The 11,448-nt window shown below is 29.5% G+C and overlaps 1 protein-coding gene across 6 annotated transcripts; it reads left to right on the top strand.

Annotated features, from left to right (window-relative positions):
- The first annotated feature begins 765 nt into the window (after window positions 1-765).
- LOC110669746 (uncharacterized) lies at window positions 766-9,972 on the top strand. 6 transcript variants are annotated; one of them, XM_021831512.2, is made up of 7 exons: window positions 766-1,011; window positions 1,138-1,186; window positions 1,631-1,916; window positions 2,356-2,479; window positions 4,288-4,675; window positions 4,777-4,943; window positions 9,622-9,972. In XM_021831512.2, exons 4-7 carry the CDS (start codon window positions 2,363-2,365, stop codon window positions 9,913-9,915), a joined length of 966 nt encoding a protein of 321 aa, XP_021687204.2. In that variant the 5' UTR covers window positions 766-1,011; window positions 1,138-1,186; window positions 1,631-1,916; window positions 2,356-2,362; the 3' UTR covers window positions 9,916-9,972. The 6 variants fall into 6 exon arrangements, with proteins under 6 accessions (XP_021687204.2, XP_021687202.2, XP_021687203.2 ...); XM_021831510.2 differs by having other exon boundaries at window positions 1,138-1,190; XM_021831511.2 differs by having other exon boundaries at window positions 1,138-1,190; window positions 2,302-2,479.
- The last annotated feature ends 1,476 nt before the right edge of the window (window positions 9,973-11,448 follow it).

The following is an 11,448-nucleotide window of genomic DNA, read 5'->3' as shown; positions in this document are numbered from 1 at the left end:
AAGAATATTAATTAAATCTATTTATTAGATAGTAATTTATCTTGGATGGATTTGATATTAATTTTATTTAATAAATTTTAATTTTAATAATAAAAATAATTTTATTATTAGCATATAAAAACCTTCATTTACCTCCTACCAAACATAATAAGTACTAAATTTTACTTAACTTAATCCTTATCTCAAACAATAAGTTTTAAAATTTCTAAAATTTTAAAAAACTCTATTTCAAAATACTTTATTTTACTTTACCTCATCAATCATGTTAATTAATTGAAAGAGTTTTTATTAATTTTTTATAAAGACTGTTAGCAGTTCTTTTATTTTGAAAAAAAAAAAAACATGTTTAAAGGATAAATTAGATAAATTGAGAGATCGATTCTGATTAAATTTACCTTAATTGAGCTAGCCGAATCTTACAATAATGACAAACTTTTTAATTCTATGCTAATCCTTGGCTCGCCCAAAGAGGGAATAAAATTTAATTTTAAAATTGATTTTTTGGTTCTAAGCTGATCCTTGAGTTGGAGGTTTAAAATCGTTTTTTTGAATAAAGGTATTATTAGATGTTGTTAAAAGAAAGTTTAAAAAAAATTATTTTATTATTTTAATATTTTTATAATTAAAATTTATTAAATTTAATTTTAAATTATTTTTTAATTAATATATTTAAAAAAATTATTTTATGAATGACAATTATAACTGTTTTGAAAATTTAATTCAGCTTTTTGGAAACTTGGTTCGTTCTGTTTATAATTTTAAAAATTTCAGTTCAATATCAATAAAAACGATGCCCCTCAGTCAGTCCCAATTTCCTTCGTTCTCTCTGCCTTGCGCTGCCCTCGTCCCTCATTTTCTCTTCCATACTTGCGTACTTCGTTTTCTCTGCCTCATACCCATTCTTCTTCTTCGTTTGCTCCTTTTGCCTCTATCCTTTTGGCCGCGTCTGTTCTCTATCTCGTTAAGAAGCACCTAGAGCCCTTGACTGCCTTCTGCTGCTGCTGGGGGTCGGTAAGTTTGGTTCTCGTCAGATACATTGCTTAACGCCTTAACTAGTTGAAGATTCTCTGTTTAAATATTTGATTTGATGAAATTATATGATATTGTAGAATTAAGGGATATTGATTTGATGTGCAGTGATGAGGCCACAACTCCGATTTCTTGTGCTGATAAATCTCTCATACCCGTAGGTATTTATGCTTTTCTTTCTTAATTTTACTTTATTTTTTTCTTAATTAAGTAAATAATTAACCACATTTATAAAGCGTTATTGTTCAATAAATAATTGGAAGCATTTTCGTCTGATTGAATTGGGATTAACAAGAAATTGATTATTCTCTAATTTAATCTCATCAAACCCCTTGGAGAGAGATGAAATCCACTTCCATGGATATGCATGGATCAGTAAGATTGCTGTAACCAATTGTATAACTCAATCTTACCCTCTGCTATGATTAATAATTTTTAATCACAAATTAAAATAAAAAATTGGCCAAAATTATTAAAATCGGCTGAAACGGTAGAATTAGAAGTCAAATTCATTTTTATAAAAGATCGTTTATTATAAGATTTCATTCTTTGAGTTGTTTTCTGATTCTTTCTTTTTCTTTATGTGAATTTACATATGCAGTCCAATATTTCAGTCAAATTCAGAAATCCAAACTAAGATTTTCTGAATTGGAGTTTTGGCTTTTTGTTGGTGAACAACATTCCAAAAAGCTGCAGCTGCAGATTGAGCCTGGATACTTTCACCTGTAATTAAGTCTGCTTCATACCAGCAGCCTCATTGAATTGTAAGGAGAAATGAAATTCTGAGGCCACAGCTGCCCTTGCTGCTGCTTTACTTGTGTTTAAAGGTTGTTGACCCCAAATTTTCAAGCTTCTTGCTGCTGCTTTTTGTATTTTCAGGCTATCAGGTGATTTCAGTTTCTATTATTATTTGAGCTTGATATATTGCTCAATTGAAAGTGCATGGACTCTGTCCAGTTTCGGATATTATCCATGTTCAGTTTCAAATTTATTTTTGCAATGTCAGTTCATTGTTTTTCTTAAGAAAATGGGCTAGGCTTAACTCACCCCCAAAATGCCACCACCACCTCTCCTTTTCTTCAGTTTTCCAATTTCATTAAGCAAACGTATTTACCAATTTTCAGATTGTAGAAATAGTTTTCTAACTTTATATTGTGTTTTCTATAACTTTTCTGTGGTGTAGTAATTTTCCTAATATAAAAGAAAAATGAAATTGGAAAATGGAAAATTGTTTTCCACAACTAAATAGCCCCTTGCTTTTTCTTGGATCAGAATTCTCCAGGATAATTATACAAGTCTTTTTGCATTTTCTACTCTGTTCTTCAGTTACTTTATGGAAACTCAGCACGGCATTCAATTTCACACTTGTCAGAAGGTGGGAATCCTGTTGATATTATTTGTTGGCATTGGCTTTGGCTTTTGTATGCATGGTTCTTTATCTTCAAGTGAGGTTGGTTTAAACATTACTCATGCCCTGAAGTTTCTTAAAATGATAAGTTTTGTCATTGAGAATATTTATTGGTTGTGCATTTATAGCTGCATTTGCTATTATATTTAATGTCCTTGGAATTAAATATATATATATATATATATATATATATATATATATATATATATATATATATATATATATGCCTTGCTAATATTATCTATTGCATGACAGTTGTTATCTAGACAAGTTATCTAGACATAGGTTAAACTTGTGAGGTACCAATACCATGATGTTAGTTTCTTTGTTTGCAAATCGTCACACCCATCATGGGCTTCCTATTAAAGGAATGGCTATAATGCAATTTTACGTTAGTGAATTTTTTGAACCATTTGCTGAAGAGAAATATAGAATTGTGGAAAATTCCATTTTCAAGGCTCTAAACTTTTCGAGATTTGTCTATTGAATTGCTATCTTTCAACTGTGTGCAATTGAGGACACAAAAAAATTTCAGTTTTAGGGATTTTGATGACTTGTGCAATGGCAAAAATAAAAAAATAATGTAAAATTATAAATAATTTGTTGACAGCTTAGAAAAGTTTTGAAAATTTCACTAGTTTTTAAAAAATTGCACTTCTTGATAGAAAGAACTCAAGCATTCCATAGTTTTGGAAATAGATTTTTTCCTTTTCTAACCTCAAAAATTCTGTCGTGGAAAAGCATTGTTTAAGGGTTTCTATTTTATTTTTATTTTTTTTAAATCTCCATTAACAAACATATATATATATATATATATATATATATATATATATATATATATATATGTTTATAAACAAGTCATCAATGCCGTTAAATTAGAAAATCTGTGGGCTCAATAGCACACGATTGAAAAAAAAAAAGAGATTTGATATACAACACAGGAAGTTTATGGGCTTAGAAATGGTTTTTTTGCCTAGAATTTTCACGCTTTAGGAGACATCAATTAATAATGTAGCTTATGTCAACTTCATCAGGGTTACATTTAATGTCTTTCTCAAGCCATTTGGCTAGATGAAGCCATGAAGCCATTTCTATGGCAAGGGGATAGAGAGAACAAACAAAGATAAGAGGAAACAAAATTATATGGTGTTAGTGCTGTCTATTCTTGATTTCATTGAGGAATTAACTACTTTTGGCATGACTTGGATGTCTCTATTATCTCAGCTTTAGTGTGTTTTTCCTTGTAATATGCAATGTGAAGTCGATTACAAGAATTGTTGGAAGCAAGGTGATTCACTGTTTCTGTTCTCATTTACAACGTAATAGATATTATTTGAACTTGCCTTTCCTCTGAAAGTAATAATAAACATGAAACAATTCAACTATTCTGGATAGATGAGTGAAGTCTTTCTTGTGATGTTTTTTCTGTACCTCCAATTTATTCATATATGCTAATATTTCTAGGAAATTGGTGATGCTGTTAAAGATTTATACTAAATGTGTATGACTCCTAAAATGTTATACCAAAGTACTATTGGCAACGTGCCTGTAGTTGAGCTTGCCTCACAATCACAAAGACAATTAAAACCTTCTGAAATTATTTTATTTATTTATTTATTTATTTTTTTATACATTTGATCACTGTAATTCTTTAATTGACTGATCATATAGAATTACATACATAAATTGTACTCAAAATAGTATATGCCCGACAAGCTTGTTTGGGGCTCCCCATTTTGATGATGCCCTATAATTAACATTAAAATCTAAAATGGGCGTCCTATATCTAAATGTGGATTTCTTCATCTGTAGAAACACGTTTCAATATTTTGCAATCCTTCATTTTTCAGGTGGCTAGGTGTGAGACAAACTTCGTGTCCAACAACTTAAATATTAGTAGTTTTTGTAGTTTCAAGAAATACATTGTGAAATCTTATTTTGAAAAATATGAGAGCTTCGTTGAATCAAAATTTCAAGATTTCTTAGTAGATGAACTTCTCCACTCATGTGAATTGCTGCCAGATAATCTGAATGCTTTTTTAAGACTATCAGTTCCCAATCGCCTTTTGACTGGTGAAGGTTCTCATCGTCATCTGTATTCAATGATCAGACTTCACTTCCAGTCAGAATCAATAAATCAGCTACCCACTCACTTTTGTAAGGTTATAGTTGTAGAGAGACTTCCCTCTGGAGTCTTTGCTGACCCATTTGAACTCCAACACCTTCTGCAGCATGGTGGTAATAAAATCATTTTCTCATTTACCTTTCATATTCTCAAATTTGGTCTCATTGCATTATTTTCCTTACCAAGTTTAATTTGTGTTAAATCCTTATTGCAGTTTTTACTGATGTAGCTGTTTTTGGAGATACAAATTTGGAATTGCCTTCTGTTGCTTCCAATCGGTCTGTTGTTGAGATTCACATGAATGTCAGTCCCAATATCTTTTTTGGACAGACAAATGAACTGGAAATCAGCATAGACCTCCCATTGCATGCACGGTATCAAGTAAGTAAAAACATCATCTTGGATGTAGAACCAAGAACGCTCAAAAGAGGAAAAGAAATAATCTTTCAAATTTGATTAATTCTCAGTTGTCAATAATAATAAGCTCTATCAAAATACTAGATGACATATGTTTTTAATTTATAATATGCCAAAAAAAAAATGAAACTAATGCTAATTATGAATACTAAATCAACTTATACTCCTAAATAAATAAAGGCGACTACTTAATTAAATTTCTTAAATTTCTTCCTAAAATATGTAGACCTAAAATCTTTAGTAGAAGGTCCAGCATCATCTACTCTGCATATTAGGATCTTTCATGGAAGCCTTTTCTCTTGTTTAGGTTTTGTTTTCCCTAAAGAGAGAGAGAGAGAGAGAGAGTGTTATGGTCCTTGGATATGGATCGAGTTATGGGACGATGAAATGAATAATCTGGGCACGAAGGTGAAGGTTGGATCGTGAATTTCTTTTTGCGACCTATTTTTGCAAATGTAAAAGCTCATTAGAGAACTTGTTTCTCTTAAAGTGCTCAAACAACTTTGGAAATTTTGTGATACTTCTTTTATTGATGTGCTGCACTTAAATACAAAAGAGGAGATAACCGTCTCCTAAAGACAAGGAACAATAAACAACTAGGATCACCCTCCTACAATTAAGGGAATGAAAACAATAACTGAAAGTAATATTTACATCATGAGCTAACAACTAAAATATAGCAACTAAGAACATGGAAGCAGCACCAGCAGCACTAAGAACATGGCAGCGTTACAGCAGCAGCACTAAGAGTGGCAGAAATGATCTCAACTGTCAGAATTGACTTGGTCTTGGTCTCCTTGCATTCTTTTCTTCCTCCTATGAGTGAATCTCTTGTAAAACTTCAAACGTCTGCTAAGAGAGAGAGAGAGAGAGAGAGAGAGAGAGAGAGAATGAAATAACTGTATTCTCAAAAATAACATCAAGTGGCATACTACCTGTTGATCTTTGAGTTCCACCCCATTACCATGCCACTTAAACTTTTGACAAATTGTCGATACCTTGTTGAACAAAGCCGTTTTTTTTTTTGCCCTGCACTGTTTGGTGATTTAAAGGACATGGACCACCCTCAAAAGAGAGATGGTGGTGGAATGAGGAAGTACAAAAGGTAGTGAAGAGAAAAAGGGAATGGTATAAGAAATTACCTAAATGTGATAATAATGAGGCATATGAACAGTACAAGATAGCAAAGAAAGAGGCAAAAAAGGCAGTTAGTCAAGCAAGAGCACAGGCCTTTGAAAAGTTATATGAGAAACTTGGAACTAAAGAAGGGGAGAAAGATATTTATAGATTAGCAAGGAGTAGAGAAAGGAAATGTCAAGATCTCAATCAAGTTAGGTGCATTAAGGATAAAGAAGGAAAAGTGTTGGTGAAAGATGAGGACATTAAAGAAAGATGGAGAAATTATTTTAATGATCTCTTTAACAATAGTCAAAATGGTAATAGCGTGAATATAGATTATAGAACAATAGAAAAGAATGTAAATTATACTAGAAGGATTCGATCTTTAGAAGTAAAGGAAGCACTTAAGAGAATGAAAGTGGGTAAAGCCTGTGGACCCGATGAAATACCAATTGAAGTGTGGAAGTATTTGGGAGATATGGGAGTGGCATGGTTAACTAAATTATTTAATAAGATTCTAAACTCAAAGAAAATGCCTGATGAATGGAGGAAGAGTATTTTAGTACCTATTTTTAAAAATAAGGAGACATACAGAGTTGCTCAAACTATAGGGAATTAAACTCATGAGCCATACTATGAAGTTGTGGGAGAGAGTTGTGGAGCATCGACTACGTCATGATACTTCTATCTCTCTCAATCAATTTGGTTTCATGCCCTATTGCTCACCTATGGAAGCGATCTTTCTCATTAGAAGCTTGATGGAGAAATATAGAGATGTGAAGAAAGATCTACACATGGTTTTTATTGATTTGGAGAAGGCTTATGATAGTGTTCCAAGAGAGGTCTTATGGAATGTGTTAGAACAAAAGAGGGTATCTATTAGGTATATACAAGTATTGAAAGATATGTATGAAGGAGCAACTACTATTGTGCGCACAGTGGGAGGGGACACAAGTGATTTTCCGATCTCAATTGGATTACACCAAGGATCACCATAAGCCCTTACCTTTTACATTAGTTTTAGATGAACTATGAAACATATACAAGAGAGTATTCCTTGGTGCATGATGTTTGCGGATGATATTGTTCTGATAGATGAGACACGAGAAGGAGTCAATAGGAAGCTAGAACTTTGGAGAAGTACTTTAGAGTCAAAGGGTTTTAAGTTAAGTAGAACGAAGACAGAATACATGCATTGCAAGTTCAGTGAAGGCCAAACTGGTGATAGGGAAGGAGTTAGTTTGAATGGAGTGGTACTGTCCCAAAGTAATCACTTTAAATATCTAGGCTCAGTCCTTCAAGTAGATGGGGGATGTGAGGAGGATGTTAGTCATAGGATTAAAGCCGGATGGTTGAAGTGGAGACGTGCCACGGGAGTTTTATGTGATCGTAAGATTCCCAATAAATTAAAAGGAAAATTTTACCGTACAGCCATACGACCGGCTATGTTATATGGTAGTAAGTGTTGGGCACTGAAAGAGTCGTATGCATCTAAGATAAGAGTTGCAGAGATGAGAATGTTAAGGTGGATGAGTGGCCATACTAGACTAGATAAAGTCCGTAATGAGAATATCAGAGAAAAGGTAGGAGTGGTGCCAATTGAAGATAAGTTGAGAGAAGGGAGATTGAGGTGGTTTGGTCATGTGAAGCGTAGACATGCGGAGGCTCCAGTTAGACAAGTAGAGCACATTAGGTTAGAGGATAGAAAGAAAAAAAGGGGTAGACCTAAATTGACTTGGAGGAGAGTAGTACAACATGACTTAGAAGCATTACACATTTCTGAGGATTTAACCCAAAATCGTTCAGAGTGGAAAAAGCGAATCCATATAGCCGACCCCAAATTTTTGGGATAAAGGCTTAGTTGAGTTGAGTTGAGTTGAGTTGAGTACTGTTTGGTGATTTAAATTTAATTACATTAACCGCCTGTTTAGTCTAACTGTTAAATACAGTTGATAGTTGATGATAACTAATTTATGTTAAGTATTTGGTAAAATATTTAACTGATGCTGTTTATATGTGAAATGACTAATAAGAATATATATTATATAATTTATTTTATTATTAAAATAAATATAAAATTATAAATTTATTATATTATATTATTTATTTTATTATTGAAATAAGAAAATAATTAAATTTTTAAAAAAATAATTAAATAACTTTAAAAATATTAATAAAATAATAAAATAATTATTACTGTTGATAAAGGAAAAGTTTATAATTAATTTTAAGTTTTTAGATATAAAAAAATATTATTAATCTATTATATTATATCATTTATTTTATTATTGAAATAAGAAAATAATTAAATTTTTTAAAAAATAATTAAAAAACTTTAAAAATATAGATAAAATAATAAAGTAATTATTATTGTTGATAAAGAAAAAATTTATAATTAATTTTAAATTTTTACATATAAATAAATATTTTATATTTTATGTTAATAAATAAATATTATTAATCTATTATATTATATCATTTATTTTATTATTGAAATAAGAAAATAATTAAATTTTTTAAAAAATAATTAAATAACTTTAAAAATATAGATAAAATAATAAAGTAATTATTATTATTGATAAATAAAAAAATTATAATTAATTTTAAGTTTTTAGATATAAATAAATATCTATTATATTATATCATTTATTTTATTATTGAAATAAGAAAATAATTAAATTTTTTAAAAAATAATTAAATAACTTTAAAAGTATAGATAAAATAATAAAGTAATTATTATTGTTGATAAAGAAAAAATTTATAATTAATTTTAAGTTTTTGGATATAAATAAATATTTTATATTTTATGTTAATAAAAAAATATTTTAATAAAGTTGAAATGCGCTAATTAAAATATTAAAATTATAAATAAAAAAGAAAAAAGTATCAATTATATTAATTTTTGAGATAAATAAAAAATAATAATATAATTAAAATAAAAAATAAAATAAAATCAGTTATTAGCTGGCAAGAAATAGCTCTAAAAAATAGAGCTGATATAAACTGCAGCTGATGGTTACCATATCAGTTATCTATCAGTTTTATTTTTTGAAATTTATCAAATACTCTAATTCACCTGTTTAGGTGTATATCAACAATCAACTATATCTAATAGATGAATCAAACACATCTTAAGACTAATATCTTATTTACCGGGATAAATGCGGTAAAATTTTACGTTGGCTCTGTACCATGTCCAGCCCATAGATAAGGTTTAAAATTAGAATTTGAAATATATTTTTGGGCACATCCAGCACCTTCTTATTATTATTATTATTATTATTATTATTATTATATGAATTTTAATTCTAAATTTTGATATGTAATATTGAAATTCTAAATTTTATAAACCAAAATCATGAATCGAAACGCCGCATCAGTCTTGATTAATGAAAAATTTTACTTGGACTTGCATGTAATTCTTTAAATCATAGGGGAGATTTTTGTTATTCTCTGGAATAATGCTTTCTTTTATTTTTGCTTTAACTGAATAACTGCATAGAAATATTCCATTTTGTTGCAGCCACTAGGTAAAAGTGGTTATTCAATGGTGGAATTTGGCGCACCAGATTTATTTGTACGGTGCTGCATGGAAGGAAACTTAAACGATCAAAGCTGCTTATTTGCGCTGAGCAGTGACAGTGTTGAAACCAAAACTAGTGCTGTTGTGTGGAGAATTCCTTCTGGTACTAAGTTACATACTGGTATTGTGTCTGTCATTACTTTTGTTGCAGCCTTCATATCAACTCTTGTTATTGTCCTGACATCCATGTTTTATTCTGATATTAATTGTGCAAAAACATTTAAATTATCATAGTTTTGATTTTTTTGTTGCTTGATTTTTTGAGTAAGAGAGGCTGAGCATCTTCTTTGAGATGATTTCTAGACTTATTATTTGCACCTTAATACTTTTGTTCTAGCAATCATCCAGACTTGAATGTATATTTCTATGAGAGGCAAAGGGATAGAGAAACATTATTGATGTTAGCTGCATAGTTTATGGGCAGTTGGGAGGCCAAGTGATAAATTTTGAGTTGTTTTCTCATCAGTTGGTGATGCTGTGTATATGTACGAACATATGCATTGATTCTTGATGATTGAATCGAGATCTTGGCTTAAAAATTCACGTACGCAATTAGCGTACGTGCACTTGATTGTTTCTATTCAACTAAAATTTCAATAAAAATCTTCCTATTTGTACCTACCCATACACCCTTTACGCCTACCAAGGAAATAGCTCTGAACGAGCTGATTTTATTTCATGCAATGGATAAATTTAATAATTAATTATGATGACATTTATATAAAGGTTATCATGATTAATGGTTACCTATGATGATGGTGTTCTAAAATTTGATTGTATTCTAAAATTTCTAAAAGCTATTAGAAGATACTTATAACTACCAGTTCTAGAGCAATCGTATCTTAGTGTTTGTGCATTCAAAATTTTCTTCAATGCTCGCATGATATTTGCTATCAATCCCTGCACCTTTTTTTTTTTTTTTTTTGTTATTGCCCGATTATCAAGTAAATTTATAAAAATAAAATATTTTTATTTTTTGTGTTTAAGAACAGGAAAATAAATTTTTATAACGTTGGAGTATGAAAATTAATATATAAACATATCTTTTAATTTTAATCTACTTGATATTTATATAAATCTGAAGAAATTAAAAATAATTATATTTTAAATAAAAATTTTAATTTTAAAAAATAAGCACTGACTAAAAATGATAAAGACACTTGTGCATTGTGTTCCAATATATATATATATATATATATATATATATATTTTTTTTTTACTTTACAATATAAATTTATTTTAATAAAGTGAAATTAAGGAACATAATTGAAGTAACTTCTGAAATTGAGAGATAAAGGAAGAAAATTAATAGAAAAATTAATTAAATTTAATAAGAGTGAATTTTTTATGTTTAAATTAAAATTAAATGATTTTATTATAATAAATTAAAATTGAGAGACGAAAATTAAATAACTCTTAGCTTTTGTGTAATTTGCAAGGGAAATAAAAAAGAATGAAGAATATATATAGACCAATATTTATTCTAAACACATTCATAAATCTTATTTCCCTCCTTTTCTTTTCCACTCCCATCGTTCAAAGCCAATAACCAAGAATTACCATCCAACCTACTACTGTTCCAAATAAGCCAACCATATCTAAACCAGAAGCCTGCAAAATAGAACAAGGAGATGTAGCCTAACCATGTCTTAGAGTTCGTGCATTCATAATTTTCATTTTTTTTTGTGTTTAAAAATAAAAAATTGAAATATTGTAATGAGGGAGAACTAAAGAAAATTCATATATTTTTTATTTCATCAACATGTT

Source organism: Hevea brasiliensis, chromosome 11 (genome assembly GCF_030052815.1).
Source record: "Hevea brasiliensis isolate MT/VB/25A 57/8 chromosome 11, ASM3005281v1, whole genome shotgun sequence".
NCBI classification, from domain to species: Eukaryota; Viridiplantae; Streptophyta; class Magnoliopsida; order Malpighiales; family Euphorbiaceae; genus Hevea; species Hevea brasiliensis.
Note: the sequence above shows the minus strand (reverse complement) of the source record. Positions and strands in the feature narration are given on the sequence as shown.

Bases quoted from the DNA above. Each gene is read 5' to 3' on its own strand.
- LOC110669746 (XM_021831512.2), top strand. From the start codon at position 2,363: ATGGAAACTCAGCACGGCATTCAATTTCACACTTGTCAGAAGGTGGGA. The intron at 4,676-4,776 runs GTAATAAAATCA...TCCTTATTGCAG, and splicing joins ACACCTTCTGCAGCATGGTG to TTTTTACTGATGTAGCTGTT. The intron at 4,944-9,621 runs GTAAGTAAAAAC...ATTTTGTTGCAG, and splicing joins CATTGCATGCACGGTATCAA to CCACTAGGTAAAAGTGGTTA.